The sequence below is a fragment of the Cebus imitator genome, unplaced genomic scaffold (assembly GCF_001604975.1).
Source record: "Cebus imitator isolate Cc_AM_T3 unplaced genomic scaffold, Cebus_imitator-1.0 Scaffold68, whole genome shotgun sequence".
Lineage (NCBI taxonomy): Eukaryota > Metazoa > Chordata > Mammalia > Primates > Cebidae > Cebus > Cebus imitator.
The window spans coordinates 3,209,265-3,230,298 of NW_016107383.1; the positions used below are offsets into that span (position 1 = coordinate 3,209,265).

At 36.2% G+C, this 21,034-nt stretch overlaps 1 protein-coding gene across 2 annotated transcripts in view; it reads left to right on the forward strand.

The window, feature by feature from the left end:
- The first annotated feature begins 18,754 nt into the window (after positions 1 to 18,754).
- The window catches only part of SLC30A8 (solute carrier family 30 member 8), a 44,171-nt gene continuing 41,891 nt past the window's right edge, over positions 18,755 to 21,034 (forward strand). Inside the window, exon 1 of one of the 2 annotated variants that reach the window (XM_017530679.2) lies at positions 18,755 to 18,912. In XM_017530679.2, coding sequence (XP_017386168.1) covers positions 18,842 to 18,912 — 71 coding nt within the window. In that variant the 5' untranslated portion in view covers positions 18,755 to 18,841. The remainder of the gene's footprint in view (positions 18,913 to 21,034) is intronic. The other variant, XM_017530680.2, reaches the window with a different exon arrangement.

Genomic DNA, 21,034 nt, shown 5'->3' on the forward strand with positions numbered 1-21,034 from the left:
GGCTGGCAGGAAGGGGAGTTTTGGGGCTTGGCTGGAAGCTGCATTTGCAGAGTAAGGATATTGTTTTTGCTTATATTGTGTGTTGGTTATGTGCTTATATTATGAGTGGTTTAAGGAAGGTTCACAGATATTTTTATGGAGGGGAGAAGAGCTCCCATACCAAACTTCTGTAAGAGCTTTCTTGAAGACTTTGGCAAAGACTCAGATAAAAACAAGAAATGTCAATAGGACCAGTGTGGTTGGAGTTTGTTGTATTTGAGCAAGGTGGGATGACCTAGGGCCTGACAAATCCATCAGGCCTTACAGGTAGGCAGTGATGGCAAGGCGTTTAAATTTTGTTCTGAGTGTGATGGCATGGCACTGGAGGGCATTGATTAGAAGTGAAAGAATGGTGATTTTCATGTTTTGATTTTAAAAAATACCCAATTCATAGGAAGGTTCAGAATATGATTAAACTAAACTAAAATACTAAAACCAATACTGAGGTCATGGACAACTGAAATTCTGTATAATTATCATTTATCATTACTGAAGCTAGGAATGGCATATTGTGTGACTCCTGTTCATAAGGCAATGGCTCAGATGAAATGCAAGACAGAATAAAGGCAATTCTAAGTATCTTAGCTGTAAGTTGTACTCTTTCTATTCTCCTCCAAAAAACATATCAGAATGCCTAAGTGGTGCAATTATGGGTACTACTTTCAGGGCTGCCCGGAATTAGGCATATAAAGAATTAGAATTAGAACTACTCATTACACATTACTCCCAGCACGCCTCCCAAACTGGTAGGTAACCTGCCTGTTTTTGAAGTTACTCTCCTTCTTCTTGCTACCACCAAAATCTCTTCTCAGGTAAGTTATGACGGTTTAGCTTACACTCAAGTGTCCATAGGAGACAGTGACTTAATTTGTTTATTCTCCAAGAATGTGCATTTGAATAGGAGCAATGGTTTCATGTAAGTGAGTGGAAGCGCAAGTCAGGGTTATAGTAGGCCAGTATTTGGGCAAGAGCCCTTCTTAGAAGTCTTGCAACTACTCCACCTATACAGTCTTAATGTTTTAGAGTACCGTTTCTGCTTCCTACCACCTTGTGGCTTCTACATTCTTAAAAGTGACTGCTGTAGCCCTCCAGAAATGCCTGAGACTCAAAAGGTAATGAAAAATAATTCGTAGCTATCAGCATTTTTACCTTTCCTAGGAAGGGCCCATCTTTAGAATATTTTCTCATTATATGAAACAAAAGAGGTCTTTTGAATAATGCAAAACCACTAACAGTTAAAACAATAGCTGATACTGTAGTATTTTCTGTGTGCCAGGCTCTTTTCTGAGCACTTACTTCTACTAACTTATTTAATCCTTGCAACGACCCTGTGTAAGAGATATTATTGTCATCCCCCTTTTATGAACAAAAAAGCAAAGGCAGTATATATAAATTCATATACTCTAAATATGTGGATAATTTTGGAGTTCTGAATATGTAACATCACCTCATTAAGAGCTTCAGCCACAGAGTCAGATCCCAGAGGATGCAATTTATTAATTACTAAACTTATTTCTGCAGAATGCACCAAGGGCTTCCACTGTTGGGAAGGAAGATGCTTTATAACAAAATTTTAGTCTTGTTAGAGAGTTCAATAAAGCTATGGAGAGGTTTTCAACTTTTAATTATTGAACAGTGAAATAGAATTTGATGAATCCCCCGGATGTAATTTATATTATAATAATTTACACTGCTTTATGTACAGATGTCAGGAAAGATGGCTCTAAATGAATTTTATAGGACTTAAGGGAGGGCTTGTGATTCCAGCTCTAGGGAGGAAGGCCTGTCTTCATCTCAGCAGGGAGCCATGAGCATCTCACAAACCAATATGATGAAATCTTCTTTAAAATCTGAAAAGGTCAGAGATAAAAGGCCCTTTCAGACAAAAGATTTGACTTCTAAGGTAAAATTGCAAGTTAAGGCTAACAGCAAGGACTGTCTCTTCTTCTTTTTTTTTTTTTTTAATGATATTTGGCTTTTCCTTATGGACATGACCAAGAATTCATTTGTTAGAGGTCACCAAAATTATGTGATTACTCTTGTCCTAAATTCTTAAAGACTTGGCTATTGCAAATTTAACTCAGAAACATTTTGGGTTACTTTTCCAGTTCAGATGAAATACCTTCTCTCTGTCTCAAAAAAAAAACAAGAAGAAGAAAAACAAAAGCCTTGCAAAAATAACAGATGCTTACAGATAAAATAAAAGCAACTGCCCATCTTTCATCATTGGTCTTTTAAAACTGCAAGTTGTCTTTCTAATTTCTCTTCAACTTTTGACATGCAACTCAAAACACCTTTTCACAGACAGGTTATATGGTTATTTCAAACACTGTCTAAAAACTCTTTAAAGAGATTTGATTAAATTGGAAGCACAGATGACTGATATTCTTAAAATAATTGTTGCCTTAGTGATTCAACATGTGAGCTCTACCGTTTATTACACTTTTAAGTGAACTAATCTAAATTAAAATCTTCTAAGATCAATAGCTCATTTTTTTTTAAACCACGGAGCTTTCTTAATGCATTGCCAAGCCAGATAAGTCATATTTTCAGACCTTGAAAATCTACAGCAGCCTAATGCGTATTTGGTAATACATTTTATAGCAGGCTTCTTTTATTTTTTGCACAAATATATTAAAAATATCAGCCATTCCAAGTGTGTCTTTAAACACATCTAGTTCCTTTTCTAAGCATACCTCCTCACTTGAAAGATATCAGTATTATCTTTTTATGTGAAAAATTACTTATCAATCTGGTCTTTTATTAACTGAACAACAATTTGGGTCATTCATCTGTATTACTTTCTGGTGATGGTAAAATTCTGGCAAAATTATAGAAAGAAAATAGTGTAAATAATTCAGTTAACATCGAAACTCACTCACAGATGTGGTGTTGGAAATAAGGCAAATTCCTATGGGCTTCTGAGATAGGCCTAATGTCTGTGGGGATTTGGACTGGGTAGAAGTCAACTAAGTCAGCCCCCTTTTGTTTGGCTCCCATGGTAAGAAATATGGAGTCCTAATTTGAAAATGACAATCCAACTTTTGATTGCTTACATTAGAAATAGTGTTCTGGAAAAGGTTCCAGATAGGCTCTACTTGTAGGCTAAGAGAAACTTAAGTGTGATCCTGAGATACTGTGAGGGTAGCAGTGAGCAATCATCTCAGAGATCCATTATGTTCACAAAGCAACTCCTAGCTTTGGCTGTTGACTTGAACCCCCTTAGTTCATCTATTTTGTGTTAGGGAAATACTGGAAACCTACCTTGGGCTAGAATTCTGGGGAGTCAAGTCATATTGCTTTTCTCCCCTCCCCCATCTTAATAATTTAGCTATAGTTTCTAAAGGAAAGAGAAAAGAAGACTGCTGGCCAATTCAGGGTTCTGGCTGCTGAAGTATCCTCCCCATTTGCCACACCCATGTTAGTGCGAGAGGAAGTCAAGGGGAATGAGAGAAGACTACATTCTCCTAGGAATTATTCCACGTGATCACTGTTTCAGTTACTCTTCTTTTGTGCCACAACCTCCCCTGCCCACCATACTCCCATATCATATCATCTGGCTGTATGCATGACCATTAAGCTTAAGTTTTATTCTGCATGGCTAATATCATATAACATCTTATCCTTAAAACCTTTGCAGGAGATAGAGAGTTTTTGGAGATGGTAGAAGCTATAGTATAGCAATGCCATATTAAGGTAAAATATAAGGTGTTTTAAAAAATAAATTCAGTAAAATTGTGGGATATACAATCAACATATAAAAATCAGTTGCATTTCTATACATCTATACACTAACAATGAACTATGAGAAAAAGAAATTAAGAAAACAATCACATGTACAACAGCATCAAGAATAAAATTCTTAGGACTAAACCAAACAGGCAAAAGACTTATGTGCTGAAAACAACAAAACACAGATGAAAGAAAAGACATGAATAAACAAAAACACATCTTGTGTTCATGAATTGGAAGACTCAATATTGTTCAAATGTGCATACTACCCAAAATGACTCACAAATTCAGTGCAATTTCTGTCAAGATTACAATGGCATTTTTTGCAGAGATAGAAAAAACAATACTATAATTTGTATGGAAACATAAATTAACCCCCAAAAAAGTAATCTTGAAAAAGAATAAAAATGAAGATATCACACATTCCGCTTTTAAAACATATTTCGTATCTGTAGTAATTAAAACAGTATAGTACTTACATAAATATAGCTATATAAACTGATGGAACAGAATAGAGATCCAAGAAGTAAACCCACACATATATAGTGAAATGATCTTTGGCAAGGATGCCAAAAAAACATGATGAGGAAGGGACAGTCTCTTCAACAAATGATGTGGAGAAAACTCAATTACAACATGCAAAAGAATGAAATTGCACCCTTATTTTAAACCATACACAAAAATCAACTCAAAATGGGTTAAAAATTTAAACAGAAGATCTGAAACGGTAGAGCTGCTGGAAGAAACCATAGGGGAAAACTTCACAGTATTGGTCTTGGCAATGATTTGTTTGATATGACACCAAAAGTATAGACAACAGAAGCTAAAATGGACAGGTGAGACTACCTCAAATTAAAAATCTTCTGCACAACAGGGCACACAATCAACAGAATGAAAAAGGCTACCTACATAATCAAGGAAAGTATTTGCAAACCATGTATCTGATATGGGGTTAATATCAAAAATATAGAGAGAACTTCTACACAAAAGTCAACAAAAAACCAAAACCCCTGACCCTGAAATAACTTGGTTAAAAAATGGGCAAAAGATTTGAATAGACATTTCTCTAAAAAAAATACATTCAAACGGCCAATAGGTATATGAAATGATGCCTAATATCACTACTCATCAGAAAATGCATCAAAAAAACCAGAATGTTAGAATGGCCATCAAAAACAAATAAACACACACACAAACAAGAAGGAGGTGTCACTGAGGTTGTGGAGAAATTGGAACCCTTACTCACAGTCAGTGGGAATGTACAGTGTGGTGCAGCCACTATGGAAACTAATAATATGAAGGTTCCTTAATAAATTACAAATAGAACTATGGTGATCCAGCAATCATACTTCTAAGTATTTAGCCCAAATAATAGAAATCAGCATCTCAAAGAGATACTCGAATTCCCATGTTTACTGAAGCATTTTTCACAATAGCCATGATATGGAAGTAGCCTAAACATTCATTAATGGATGAATGGATAATAAAAACATGATGTAAACATATAATGGATTATTACTCAATCCTAAAAAGGAAGGGCATCCTGCTGTCTTAGTCCATTCAGACTAATATAACAAAACACCATAAACCAGGCTGCTTATACATAACAGAAATCTATTTCTCACAATTCTAGAGGGTGGGAATCCAAGATCATGACCCTGGCAAATTCAGCGTCTGGGGAAGGCCCACATTCTGGTTCCCAGATGGTGCCTTCTTGCTGCATCCTCACATGATTCTCTCTGGTGCCTCTTTTATAAGGACGCTAATCTCATTCAAGAGGACTCTACCCTTATGAACTAAATGAGCTCCCAAAGACGCCACCTCCTAATACTATCACATTGTGATTAGATTTAAACATGAATTGGAGGGACACACATTTAGACTGTAGCACATACCTACACTGCAACTTGAATGAACCTTGAAGATGTTCTAAGTGAAGTAAGTCAGTCACAGAAGGACAAATACTGCATGATTCCATTTATACGAGGTGTCTAAAATAGTCAAACTCAGAAGCAAAAGTAGAATGACAGTTGCCAGGGATAGGGGGTTAGGGGGAAATGGTGAGTTGCTGTGGAGTGGGTATGCAGTTTCAGTTCAGCAACATGGAAAAGTTCTGAAGATCTAAACATTGTGCTTAACAATACTATACACTTAGAAAAATTTATTAACAGAGTAGGTCTCATGTTTTTCACAATAAAGAAACATATAAAATGTAGTGTGTCAGTATTCTCTGTAATATGTAGAATTGAACTAAAATGCAAACCAGGATATTAGAGTGGCCATTTTTATGAAATATTGCTTTTTTGGGTGTTGATACTTAAGCTAATTACTAATTAGTAACTGAGGCTTAGAAACAGTGATAAGACTGGCCTTTGTATGGCCTGCAGACTTTATGCTAATTGCTTTATAGTAGGATCTTATGCGAGAAATTGATATTAAGAGACCTGCTTACAGCTGGAACGTTTAATAATGGGTGACATGTCTTGAGAGCTTGTGAAGTGTTAGTCACTATCCTAATCACTATTCGTACATTATCTCACTTAATAATTACAACAATCCAGTAAGTTAGATACCATTATAATTGTCCACGTTTTACACATAAGAAAACTGATTAAATCACTTTTCCAAAGTTATCTGGCTCATGAATGGCAGAACTGGGATTCAAACCCAGGCCTTCCACCTCCAGGGCTTGTACTCTTAACCATTCAATCTCTCCCTCTCCTTGTCTGTTCTCTTCACTGCTTCCAAGAGCTGGGCTTACCATCTACAAGCACTCTTCTTCTGAGTGCTGACATTTGTTGTGGCCCCAGATGAACGCATAGTTGAAGCAGGCAATTTTAAGCATTGTCTTACTCTCTTTCAGTAGGACCTGGTTATAGGCCCCATGTGATACTCGAGCTCTGGGTGTTTTGGTGAAGACTCCCTTATCAAAGTCTACGTCTCTTTTCTGGCAAGCATCCCAGAGCTTTGTCGTGTCTTTGGTGTCCTTGTTGAAGACAAGACTCTGCCTTTCTTCCACAGAGGACCACAGTCTCCTTTCCCCTCCACAGACTCTGCTCCTCTGTTTAGAAATCCTTGAGTCAATTGCTTCCCAAATCATGATGGAGCTTGTTTTTAAAATGCTTTGGGCACTCCTTTATATTATTAGGATATTCACTCCATTGGAGAGGAACCTGTTGGACTTATTCACTGTTGCACTTTTATCACTGGGCCCATTGCTTGGCATGGACCAGGCATGTAATGAATATTAGTTGAATGAATTAATGGGAAGTTTCTCCATCTTCTGCATCATCTTAGAGTGCAGATTGCAGGTCAGGCTTCATCTCCTTTACTTTCATCATTTGCTCCTTGACATTGGGAAACTAACCATCTTCTTCTGGGCCTAAGTTTTAATAATGGCAACAGATAGACAGAATGTGTCTACATTTAAATCTTCTTATTTACTCAGATGACACAGAGATTAAAGGTCTATTCCCTGACCAGATGCCTTCATGTTTTAAAAATGTAATCTAGCTGATCTTATGCAATGCACAAACAGACATCAGAATGAGAATAATGAATGACATTTACATAAACAAGCTATCAATATTAAAATAGCATGAAGGAATCTTTAAATGTAGCATTAATTAGAAACTTGAACGAATTTCATTATTAGGCATTGATACCCTGGGAAAATGATCACACTTCTTGAAATGCTGAAATAAAAGTTTATAAGATATCTTTTATGTGAAGGGTGATATAAAAGTTACATAATGTAAAGCAATATTTGATTTTTAAAATTATAGTTTATAGCAATTACATATTTTACTTTGTCATTTTCAACAGCTTTTTCACGGTATAATTCACCTCAATACAGTTCATTTAAGTGAATAATTCAATGACTTTTAGCAAATTGACACAGTTATACAATATCACCACATTTTAATTTTATTACACAATATGTCATTCTTAATGTACTTCACATTAAGATCTGCTATACAACATAGTTATAGTTGCTTATTTTAATTTCCCAATTCATTTTTAAATGACTGAAAGGACACTGACGATTTTGGAAACTATTGATGAGGAAACTGAGCAAAGAGCTTGCATTGGGTAGTGGCTAGTGCAGTTGGCATGTTAACTTGCTGTGGGGAAACCTCTCATTTCTCACCCTTTGTGTGCACATTCTTATTATATATTTGAGAAGGAAGTGTCTGGTTAATTTCAACATGATAGGCTCGACAGGAGATGTTCAAGGAAAGGCAAAGCTAGGGAAGGGTGCAGACGCGAGTAACAACCAACTGATTCCCAGGAGCACATTCTCCAAAAGTAGTGCCTTTTCATGCATGAAGACTCAGACATAATACAGTGAAAAGATAGAACCTGTTTTATGTGCTCATTCCTGTGACTGTAACAATTGGTCTAGAGAGATGAATCTTTAATTATAAGGAGAGGGGAGTAAAGGATTGTGCCACACTTTTACAATAAGAATACTGTATTAGTCAGAGGCTAGTTGATGCTGCACAAATGAGTAACAGATCTCAGATGTTTACAGCTACAAAGACTTGCTTCCCCTCCTGTTACAAGCCCAATGCAGGTCAGTAGATGGGCTCTGCTGATTCATTGTTACCATTCTGGCACCTGGGCTCATGCAGGCTCAACTTCTACAGAGGCTTTCATGTCTGCCACCGCAGACAAAATCAGTGCTGTGGGATCTCACATTGGCATGTAAATACCTCAACCAGAAAGTAGTTCATGTGACTTTCACTCTCAACCCACTGGGCAGAATTATCAACATGACCATATCCAATTTCCAATCTCAAAAGGACAGAAAAGTCTTCCCTTGTGCCCAGAAAAAAAAATCAAAAAAGGGCAGAGAAGTCCTCCCTGTGTCCAGAACATACCTGCACATTTACCCCTTGTATCTAAAATAAAAGTTGAAATAAAAAAATCAGTAAAGATTGTTACATACATAACATCTAATGAAATGAGGGAAAACATCAACAATAAAAAAGATTGAGATGCCAAAACTCTTAACATCAGAGTTTCTTTTTAGTGAAAGAACTCTTTTTATTTGGGAAAATAATTTGATAGGCATCTTGGGATGAGGATTAAAAACTAACAAACTGAGCAAGCGATCTCCAGAGCGTTTAATCAGAATATACACGGGATTTTTATCAGATAAGTTTTGGTGTTGCCATTATTGCATTTGAGATTCTTGAATCTAGTCTCCAAATTTGGAAATGTAGTTTTGTCTTGTGGGTTTTGGTTATTTTCATTTACTCCATTCTTTTACTATTCCCCATTTCACGCCAGCCCAGATTTGTATGACTTTAATGTTGTCAGCAGAGGAACCAGTAGTTTATGCCACTAATTTCCAGTCCTACTTCTTGAGCCTCACACAGCAGTAACATGTTAGGAATGTCTTTTTAGCTCAAGAGAAAAATTCACCAAATGTTTTTGTGAATGGATATGTGTATGGGAAACTTGTGCTACTAGCATGAGTGGCACTGTCAGGACCTCTATCAGCAGCATCTCTTGAGGTTGGAAAATCAATGTGGCTAGGACGCTTGGAAATGAAAGCTTCCTGCTCCAGATTTCGCCAGGTGGTTGTGCCCTTTCCTAATTCCAGCTGCGATTACAAGAATGATAAAATGGAAAAATAAATATTTGTGCAATGACTGAGAAAAGCCAATTAGTTTTGCACCAATGAGAAATAATGTAGAACTCCTCATGTCTCATAATAAATTGGCTCTCTCCACATATATTTAAGAATGCATATATACAGTACAAATGTACTTTAAATAGCACTAGAATAAAATATATTCTGCAAGTTTGAGTAAAGAAATATTAAAATAGGATCCATAATAATAGGATCTGGGTGTATCATAATTGATCTAGTGAATGTCGGAGTTTTTTTTCTTCTAGAATGCATCAGCTTCAGTGATCTTCCCCTCTGTCTAGCTGTGTTCCCCTACTCAAAGAAGCACAGATGAAACAAAAACCTGCCAGTTAGCAGTGCAATTTCAAGCTTAATATTCTTGCCAACTCCAAATATTATGATTTTTTATGGCAGAAAAGTCCAATCTAGTATAGCTTTATCTCCACGTTAGTTGACTTGACAACTAGATCTGAAAATACTTTGTGATTTTCTTTTTTATTTGATGAGGCAGAATTGCCTAAATGGTAACAGACTGGTTTTATGTATGAAGTATTACTATGAATAGTCTTTATTAAGCAATTAGTATGAACTTCATATATAAAATTCACTTTAAATTACTGCATTTAATTTTTATAACTATTTTAGAGAAATTGGGATTAGAGAAAAATCATTTATCCCCATAAGGAAACAGGTTCTGAAAGATTTTGATAACCCGGTTGGTGAGTGGAACCCAAGTCTACCTGACTTCAAAGGCTTTACTCTGAATCGCTCTCTATGTAATGGCTTTCTCATCAGTACATTCCATCCGTCACCCATCCATCCATCCATCCGTCCATCCATTTATCTATTTATAACAAATACATTCTTCACCCATGATATGCTGGATACCATTTATGAAGAACTGGTGAAACAACAGGGTGAAAACAGCCAAAGCCCCTGGCCTCTGACAGTTTATATTCTCATAGGAGTAGATGAGATGAGGAACAAACAAACAAAATTAAAGAGGGAAGAGAGATAGCAATAAGGGCGCTGAAAGGAATGAAGAGCGCAGTGTGGAAAGAAGAAACTAGAAATGGCTGAGCTCACTGTGCTTCTCACAGGGGCATTTGAGACGGGCTGTCTGAGGAGGTGATGTCTGGCAGGATGAGAATGCAGCAATCATGTCCACAGCCAGAGGGAGAGCACATGTTCCAAGCAAAGGCGACAGGACTGGAGTTGTCTGTAGCACCATTTCCAGGCAACTGAAGCTTACTCTTGAGTGCCAATGTTAAAAACAAAGCAGCTAGTTCAGTGGAAACTATCTACAGTCAATTACACACCATACTGCTCTCTAGAAGACAGGCCACTGGACCTGTCTTTGGGTTTTTGTTTATGAGATTATCCACAGGTATATAAATACATTCATTTTAGCTAAACATCTCTAAAGCCTAATTGGTATGTGTACCAAATTATTTTTGAAACCTAGGAAAAAGGAGTCTCGTGGGAGTTCTTAGGGAAAAATGATGGGCAGCTCACACTTACAATTAGCCTTTTCACATTTCTTAATGTTTTAAATTACTTTTTATTTGGTAATCTTCCCATTTCCTCTCATCTACTGAATAATCAGCTGCTGAGTGTTTGTAAACACTGTGCTGAAGAGCAATAACTAAAACTCTTCATGAAAGAGATCTGCAGCGTAGAGCAACAAAGATAACATTGCCCTCAATCTAAGCAGAAAAAGATTCACCTTCTTGTGATATTTTCCTGAAAGACAGGAAAATGTTTTAATTTATGTGACTAAGTAAATGTTTCATTTTAAGTTGTCCAACTATTCAGCATAATACTGTAAGTTTGTGTCTGTAATTCCAGGCTCTAGAGAGTATGAAAGCCATGAGAAATTATCAGATGATGTGTGATGTGTGATGTTGTTTTTGATTGAGAGTCAGATCTAATAATCCCAAGGGCTAAGATAGGCGTTTTTAATTTTTAGTGTTGATACTGAAGGTAGCTGGCCTGGAGGTATTCACTTTTTTCCTTCCTCACTCTTTATTTTGGTTTTGTGAATGAATTTGTATAGTTTAAGGATAAAATGTTGGCAATGCTGTGTGACATGTTACAAGCTTGCAATGAGATGTATATTACCTGGTACCAAATGCATTTCTTTTCAAAGGCTATTCTCTCTTATATAAATTCTCAGAAAGCAGAAGTTACATCTGTCTAAATTGCTTGAGTATAGCATCAGTTTAGCGCTTAGCCATTAGAAGTAGGAATTTTGTTAAGGCATGTACAGAAGAGGATGTGGCGATTATTGGGTTGAGCAATTACATGAGTTATCTCCTAGGGCTCCTTGCTTTCTTCTTTCAGTTTTCTCCCAGTGAAAAACCACTTTTGTGAACTGTAGCCTAGCCTGTTCAATCTGCTAGTAAACAAGAGGTGAGTGAGAAGTGGGAATGCACTTGCGGACTCATGGGGGCATTATGGAACAGCAGCCACAAGCATCACACCTTCCCAGTCCAGGAGGCAGAGGACTGGCCTGGGAGTTTCCTATCAGTAGCCACAGGAAAGGAAATGGTCTCATTATTGATGCTTCATTACTGATGCTACCTTAGTAGTCACGAGACTGCAAATTTGGTTTAAAAAAGTATGTGTGTGTGTGTGTGTGTGTGTGTGTGTGTGTGTGTGTGTATGCTCATAAATGCACAAAGAATTTCATAAAGACATTCAGAATATTCTTTTAGAAAATTATATGTTCCCCACATTGTTGCCTAGAGTAAGAAGACTTGCTGTCCATTACCTAATCTCTTGAATTTTAAAACACCTTGCTGAGCACGTGTTACTTTTTAAATTAAAAAAAAGTTAAACGTTTTATTTAGCTAGCACTTAATGGGCAGCACATTTTATTTATTTTAGCAAGAAATGACTTCTCAATCCTTAGTGTAAATAGTGTACACAACAAAATACTTGGAAAGTGTTTCCTTTAATTTGAAGGAGGAAGAGGATTATTTTTACTGACAAGAGCCTTCTGAGATTTCACAGTGGAGTCACTCGCTTTTTTTCTGGTTAGGAAATTGGGGCAGAAAGAAGCAAATATATTCAGTGATACATTGAAAATCAGTGAGAGGGAGAGAATTCAAACTCACAGCCTCTAAGTATACCAACTAAATGTATTCAGCATGAAAATATGTTTGTTTCAGCAGCAACATGAGTTAAAATTTAGGGTGCTTGGGCTGGATTCAGTGTCAAGTGTGGTAGTCCTGAGAAGAACTATTCTCAAAGCAGAATTTAATACACTGTTGGGTAGCAATTAGATAATCACATCTACCCAGCAAGGAGTTTCAATTAGTGGCTAATGAATACGTTGGATAAAAGTAGAATGCTCCAGGGTTTTTCATCTGGCCAGTTAGCACTGCAAAGGATGTGTTTGAGCAGACAGTGAATCCATTGTGCTCAGACTTTAGGACTAGTCAGTGTAGCTCACTTTAGTTGGGAGTCTGGTGTTTATTAAAAGATTAGGAGAAATGACTGTATGGTATAAAGTGGATTAAAAATAAATGTTCTTCATTTGTTGTCAGCAACATCCATATAATGATGGTTCTAAGAAGTGATGGAAAATTAGTATCCACTGGGACATCATGTCAATCATAGAATTGATTTCTACTTTTGTTTCTTTCCATAGGAAAAGTTTAAGGCATGTCTCAGTTCATTATTCACTAGGTTTCTTGGAAACTAACTTGTGACTAGGACATGCAGATTATTCCAAATTCCATTCTAACAACTCTTATGAAAAACTTCATATTGTTTGTCATGTTGATTTTTGTTATATATGTAACACCTAAAATGGGAAAACATTGTAATTGTGTCATGATATTATTTTTTTAACAGTTTAATATGAAAGTTTAAATGAAATTTTTATTTCGTGAATGATAATGTATTACATTTCTGGTGAAGGCTCAGAGAATAATATTCTTTGTTTTAGATTCTGAATGGTATAGAGGAATATTATCCTAGGTATATAATGCTTTTAAAAATCTGTTGCTAAATATGTTTTCAATAATGTCTTGTGTTTGCTTGCTATAATTAAATAAACATATTTTTCTCTTCTGGAGTTAGCTGACTACAAAGAAAATGGAAGCTCCTGTTATTGGCTCAGTGATCAATATCTGGGTCACTTGGTCGAGAATTTAAGGTTGCAAAAGGTGATATGATGCTTCATTTGTCTTCATTGGATGCAGATTCAAATAACTCATCTCCTGATCATAGTGGTGAGATTTGCTACAATTGAATTAGCAGCATTTTAAATTGTAGACTTACTGGAACAAATTCACTAATACCAAAAGAAGAGATGAATTAGTTGTAACACCTTGTGGTTATGCTTCAGAGCAGGAAAGGCAGCTGCCATCCCTTGATGCATTTTGGATTCAATGTGAAAAGCAATGGTTCAGTCTTTCAGGGGAAAGCTCTGAGGCAGCTTTGTCTTGTCTCCTGGGCTATCTCCTGAGAGGCAGTATTGTCAGCCGGGAGTCAAATAAATCCAGGCCTGGAGATTTGGAGGAGAAGATGAGCTTTGCCTTTGCTCTCTTGGTATTCACCTGGGGACTATCTGTGAAAATCCATCTCCCAAAGATGAATTATGAGTCCCTAAAACCTATCACTGAAAAAAATAAAGAGTGCTCATGAAAATTAAATAGTGGCATTTCAGAAAATGACAAGAGGGCTCTATTTTATTGTTATTAAACCTGAGCATTTGGTATTTCAGTTTTCAGTGATGCTCTGTGCATTTGTAGACCAAGGAGTTGGAATATTACAAAGCACATTTTTTATCTACTTTTTCTATTCTAATGCCTCAAAATAATGGATTAGTTCTTTGTAATCTTCTCTTGCTTTTTTATATAAATAAAATTAAAAAGACATATAGTTGTGAGACTATGAAGCCAAAAGACCATTGTTTCGGAGTTATTAAGACATAACCAGCCATGTCTCACCTAGAGGGTACTTTTAAGTGTGAATTAGTTCAGATTTGCAGAGTGCATTGAAAAAGAAGTGTGGTATATGGAGAAGAATTGAAGAAATATACACTTCATAAACACTTCAACCACCTACCACCAATATTTCTCCCCAACAACATAATGTTCATTTATCTATCATTTATTTGCATCTGAGACATAATAAAATATTTCTTTTATTCTTTTAGTATCAATATTTTATCAAGTCTTTCTATTCTTAACAAATACAAATTGCGTTTTCACCAGAACATTTCTACAGCTCAATCTCTTTAAAAATAGAAATAGTAAAAAAATTATATGGTCCTAATTTATCAAGAAGGAAATAAAAGTCATATGGCTTTCAGTCCATTTTCAAGTAATGTGTAAAATATTGGAAATGGTTTGTGTTTTATACATGTTTGCTTTAGATTAAAATAAAATTTTCATAATGCTCTCTAAAATACAATCCAATTAAATTTCTAATGTCGTTTTCACATTTCTAGATGAAACTTCTGAAATACTCACACTGTAGTAATAAGCATAAGGTACCTTGCTAAGGAAATACTACCCAACTTGGAAATAATAAGATCTTTATAGTTATGTGAGAATGCATAAGTCCAGAATCTTTAGTGGGTGATTACGCTGGTTGAGTTTGAGTTTCCTCCCCTGTTGTGGAAGACAGCTTCATAGTGAAGATCATTCTGAATAGCACTCTGCTGGTGAGGGGGTAGTATGAGGCAGACATCAATCTAATTTGAGAAAGTAGAGTCCAGAGGGTTTGAGAAATCTATTCAAAGTTATAGAGTTGATAGCTGAAGTCCCCAGACCTTCCTTTAAAATAACCTTTATTTCCTTCATTCATAGGTAATTCTTAGCCTTCTGTTAATGCTGAGGCCAACTTCTCAGCAACAGCCAAAACATTTTTCTTAGACAGAGCCCAGTGTGTAGAAACTCACATTATATAAAACTGGAGACTATGCTAAGAACTTTTATACATATTATTTCTTTTCCTTTTCACAAGAACTCTGTAAGATGCATTCAATTAATACTCCCATTTTACAGGTAAGAAAGTGAAAAAACACAGTGGTCAGGCAACGTGTTCAAAGTCACACATCTAAGAAAGTGGTCAAACGGAAACTCAAACTGTCTTCCCAGCTTGAAAGCCCAAATGTTAAACAGCTTCACCACACTGCCTCGCCACACAATCAGGAAAAAGCAAAACATAATGAAAGTCCACATTTATTATTTAAAAATGCACATTTCTCTGTCTGATTTAAAGAAGATGGTTTCATGCAAACATTGGCAATATGAAGCATTTCTGAAATATGAGTTTAAATATGGGTAACACAAATTGTAAGTACTTGGTACTCTAGTGTCTAGGGATAATGATGGTAGCTTTATATAAATATGTACATTCTTTCTGCAAGTGAAATATCCCACAATGTTTAAGGCCCTTGTGAAATTATTTTTGCACAAGTATTAGCTACTGTTTGTAACATACTATTAGGAAATTGTTGCTGACAATAGCTAGCACTGAAAAGTCAAACCAGTTCTTCAGTTATGTTGGTGATGTTCTTGTGGCTGACAGAATATTTATTTCCACAGGTAGCTGTTATAGATTGTGTGTTGCCCATTCAGTTACTCCAAGCTCGAGAAGGAGAGTGGGCGGAGAGGACAACATGTAATTCAGAATGGTTTGGAAGCCGGTTGGCTAGGAAACTGAAATGAGCAGCGTAATGCCCACTAAAACCAATGTCAACAGGGGATGGGATTTTCCTTTTTGATCCAAGTTGCTTTTCAAATATATATTCTCTGCTGCTCATGGAGCCTAATTAGGCGGTTGGCCCTTGTGGACAGTGTATGCCAAAGTAGAGTGAAGGTTAGTCAGAGGGGAAGGGAGATTTTTCATAAATATTGTGCTGATAAAATATTTGAGAGAGGGAATGATGGTGCAGTTAAAATGAACCTGTAAGAGGATAAGGTGATCAGCAGATGCATATTTTACATTAAATAACATGTAATTTTTGATCATAATTTATCTGCATCTAAATTTATAGCAGCAAAACTTACTTTTTAAACATAATTTCATTTGCTGTAATCTACTATTCCCCGCTCTTATGCTACTCACACCGGAAGATTTGCTTTATGGTAATCATCTTCAAGAGTAACTTTCGGAATTCATAAATCTTTGATGAAAATCATGGTTAATTTCCCAATACTTTATAAATATGTATATTTTATTAGTAAAAGCTACATACATATCCACACACATATTTTAGGTATCTATATATGTGCACATATATATTTAAGTTGAACCATATAAAATTGCTGATATTAGACCACATAGGACCTATATAGTTCATCTTACGGATAAATAGAAGAGATCATAGGATACATTTTTGGCAGGGGGTAGCAGTATTTTTTGTTTTACTTTGGTCTCTCATTCTCTGTTTTCCCATCTCCACTTTTCCCTGTCCTACATCAACCCCATCCTACCCTCACTTGATGCTTGTCCCACAGGCAACCCACGGTAACCACCTGGCACGTATCTTTCACACTCACAGAATCATAAATAGACACGCATAGATCTGTATATCAGTATTTGTACTAGGGGCAAAGTTCACACTGAGGAATCTCAAACTTCCAGATTGTTGATTTCCTGTTGATATCTATAGCCAAATATTCTTCTTCCTGATTTAAAAATATTGTTTATCTCTTTTTTGTACCCTTAATGAATTTCAGACTGATTTGAAGTAGTTTTCTTATTTTTTAATATTCATTCACTTGAATTCTATTTCTCTCATATGTGCTAGAAACTATTCACAAATGATTCAAGCTGTGATGCATGGGACTGTGTCACACAGGTGGATTAATTATTCTTTTCTGGTTTTCTACTTCTGCCTCCACAGAATAACCAATTACTTTGTAAAGTTAAGAGTAAGAACATATGAGAAAAAATACATCGGTTTTTATTCTGCTAACAGTAGACCGGGGATGTCAATGTCTTCACTTTCAAGGAAAAGGCTCTCTCAGAGCCTCTTAGGGGCTCCCAACTGTGTGAACAAAGTTAAGGATTAGTAAAAGAGTGGGGTCATATGAGAATACATTAAAATTTATGCCATAGATGGGAGTGTTTAAAATCTTAAGATAATAAGAGCTATAGCTATACCACAGATGTGATAGGAGACCTAATATTCTCATTCTGAACCAAAGGTGACTTCTGTCACTGCCTACGACAATTGACATTGAACCCTATCCTCCTTTTAGAGGACAATATTATTTTATTAGGCCATTGTGGGAGATCTCAGCTCAGTATGATGGGCAACTTCCTGTGACACTGGGCCACTGAGTTATTCTGGGACTTAACTACTCTGAGTTTTCTCACTAGAAGGCTAGTGCTTATGGAAGGAAAAGGCAACAAGAAACTAGTGGTCTGGGGTTTCCTCTACTTCTGCAGTCTACGCAACCCCCTCCCTCTGCGCCCTTGTGTATGTGTGCATAGGTCTTAAAACCTTTGCCCACACACAAATGCCTACTGTTTGTCCAGGCTTTTGCCATAAGGCTATAGTTCTTTCTCTTATTTTGGAAGCAAAGTGCTTTGTAATGAAGGAAAATGCCGATTCCTAGGAGTTGAGGAGTTGGAGGTCTCCCAGGAGAAACTCAGAGGCTTCATTCCTGAGAGTTGGAACTGGCATGCCTGATAGGGTTTCCTTGGGTGAATCCTTGATCCTTAGGAGAGGGTACCCTGGACAGGGAGAACAAAGCTCACTCTGGTTCTTGTATTTTGGAAGGCTGTTATTTATGTAGAAGCAGAATCTGTCTTCTTGCCGGTCAAAAGGATTTCAAAGCTGCTGTACCAAGAACTGTTTTCAGATTACTGGTTTCGGAAACTATTGACCCTTGTCCTCTGTTTCAATAGTGAAATCCCAAAATAGTCCTAGGAGAGACAAGTAAATTCTGACAGCTGTTTAGAGGTCATCTTAGAGCTAAATTCCAAAGAAATACTTTTAGGCTGATAAAGAGTCCAGAAAAAGGAGGAGGGAGAGAAAAAGAAAAAAACAGATGAGTGTACAGAACAGTAGCTGTTTGCAGCTCACCGAGGTGTGCTCTGAAGGTCAAAACCCTACATCAGCAATTAGTAGCAAACCCTTGAGCTCCTCGACCTCTTAGAAAGCACAATTGAGTCCGATAGCATGTAAAAGACATGCACACTTCATATAATGCCATCAGCAAGTCTCCCTAGAAAAGCAGTTTTTGTAGGTGAAAACAATGAAGCCAGGTAAAATTCCAAGGAGGTTATAATTTTAGAAGACCTACCAACAACACTGATGTAGGAAGCTCATTATTTTAATTTCTGGAGACTTTTAATTTTTTTCTTTAGAAAGTGCATAAATAATTGCAGTGCTGCTTTGCTTCCAAAGCTGGGCAAAGTTCAACAACAGCAGCAGCAATTCTGATCCTGGCCATCATGGAGTTTCCTGAAAGAACGTATCTTGTGAACGATAAAGCCGCCAAGATGTACGCTTTCACACTAGAAAGGTAATAGATGTCTGTGTCTGCTTCACAATTTTCTCTCTTGAATATCCAATTAATTCCTATACCTCGTTGTTTCTGAACTGTAAACTTTTACTCTGCAACTTGGAGGCACTGAAACATTTTGTAAGTTGTTGACTGACATGTATTTTATATTCTGAAAAATTCAATACTTTATATAGTTGATTTGATTCCTTAAATTTCCTAAGTGCATAAAGAACACATTTTATTGATGTGCTTTTCATCTGCAGTGTTTCTTCCAGCAAACAGACCTATCTAATCTAATGTGTTTACTTTTCCTTTCTCAATTATTCTCAATTTTAAGATAGACAGTAAATTTTATTACATTATATTTAGAAAAAATTAAGACTTAAACTATATGGCAAAATTGTGGTTGTATTGATCTTAAAATGAACTGTTTTCTTACTCATAAAATATCATTACTAACATACATACCTATAATAAATACAGTTGATCTTAATGTTCTACAAAGTATTCCATTTCTTTTTTATATCTCCCACAGTGTCACATGCAATACGTTCATTCATTTTTCACTTGGTTAACAATTATTGACTGAACACACCTGTGCTAAGTGCGGGACTTATAATGAGAAAGAAAAAAATATCTAGCCTCATATCTTTGTCCTCTTGAAACTTAGTCTAATGTGAAATATGTATTAGAACAAGACAATTATAACAGAGTGTAATCGTGTCATACTGAGGGCGTTCAATGAGAATAACTGGACTTTGGAATCAAAGGAAGCTTTTTCAGAAGTAATAGGCTAAGAGCTGAAAAATAAAAGGAATTAAAGTAGGGTTAGGGATAACCTACATAGAAGTAGGCTTAAGGAAAGTTTCTAGACTGAGATAATTGGACAGAGAACATACTTTCACATAGATAAGAATGTGAGCTTGGTTTGTTTGAGGAGTTGAATCTGAATGGGGTTCAAAAAAGAAACATATTCAGTGAATATAAATAAGCTAATAAAAATCTGAAAAGAATTCATGTTAGAAGAATTTAAGAGAACACTCACCCATTAATAATGCGTGTAATGTTCTTGTTTCACAAAGCCAAATTAATATTCTAAGGAGTGGTGATACTATGTTTGATAGCATCAAATATTTTAACAACAGCAAAGAGATTTTATAAAAAGGATGTTTATGACTTGGCTTGAAACAAAGAATCTAGCAGTCTCACATTTGAATATTTTTCTTAGAAAATATTAGATATGATTTATTGAGGTTATTAACATAAAAAACAAAGCCTCATGGCAAGTCAGGCAGAAATCTTGGATAAGAAATTGTTAACCCTACAGACACTATCAATACAGCATCTCTAAATTATTGAAATAGTAATATTTTCCTTCTCATTAACATAGACTATCAACATAGGCTATTGCACAAATAAGCCAGCCGCTTAGAGTTACAAAGTCTCATTCACCCCATAAATGGGTGTGGTTTTCAGGACACAGTGTTTATAAGAATTGTCAAAGTCATTTGTATTTTCTTGTCAAGGGAAAGAAATTAAATCTGCAAGAGATTATTTATCTCTATCCCTCATTTGACTATGTAGGAAACTCAATGCCAGATAGAACAAATGCCTTTCTTGAGGTTAGAATAATACCTGTCTTGAGGGCAGATGGCTAATTACAACAGAATTGGGCTATGGGCCCGGGTCCCCTGCTTGTGAATTTGTTGTTCCCCTTTTCCCTCTACATCTCCTGTACACATACATCCACCATGTGGGCTCCTGAATCCTTAATCTCTTTCTTCCTTAGGTCACATGTCCCTGAATCCCCTCACTGAATCACTTTTTCCCTTACCTATCCCAGTCTATCTCATTTATTTTGTTCTGTCCCTATTAATCATAGATAACTTTGTCCCCTGTTATTTCTCCTCTTTTCTCCTTCTTCCTCTTTTTTTTTTTTTTTTCCACTTATTGGCTTTCTATTTAAATTGTTACCAGCTGTTACAAAACTTAATCAGAAGAAAACTTCATTATCGAATTCCACAAGTGGAGTGTTTCATTTATCTATTGCTGTGCAATAGACAAACAAACTACCCCAAAAGGTAGTGGCTTAAACAACAACTATTTTACTATGACTCTCTGGGTCAGGATTTGGGCAGCA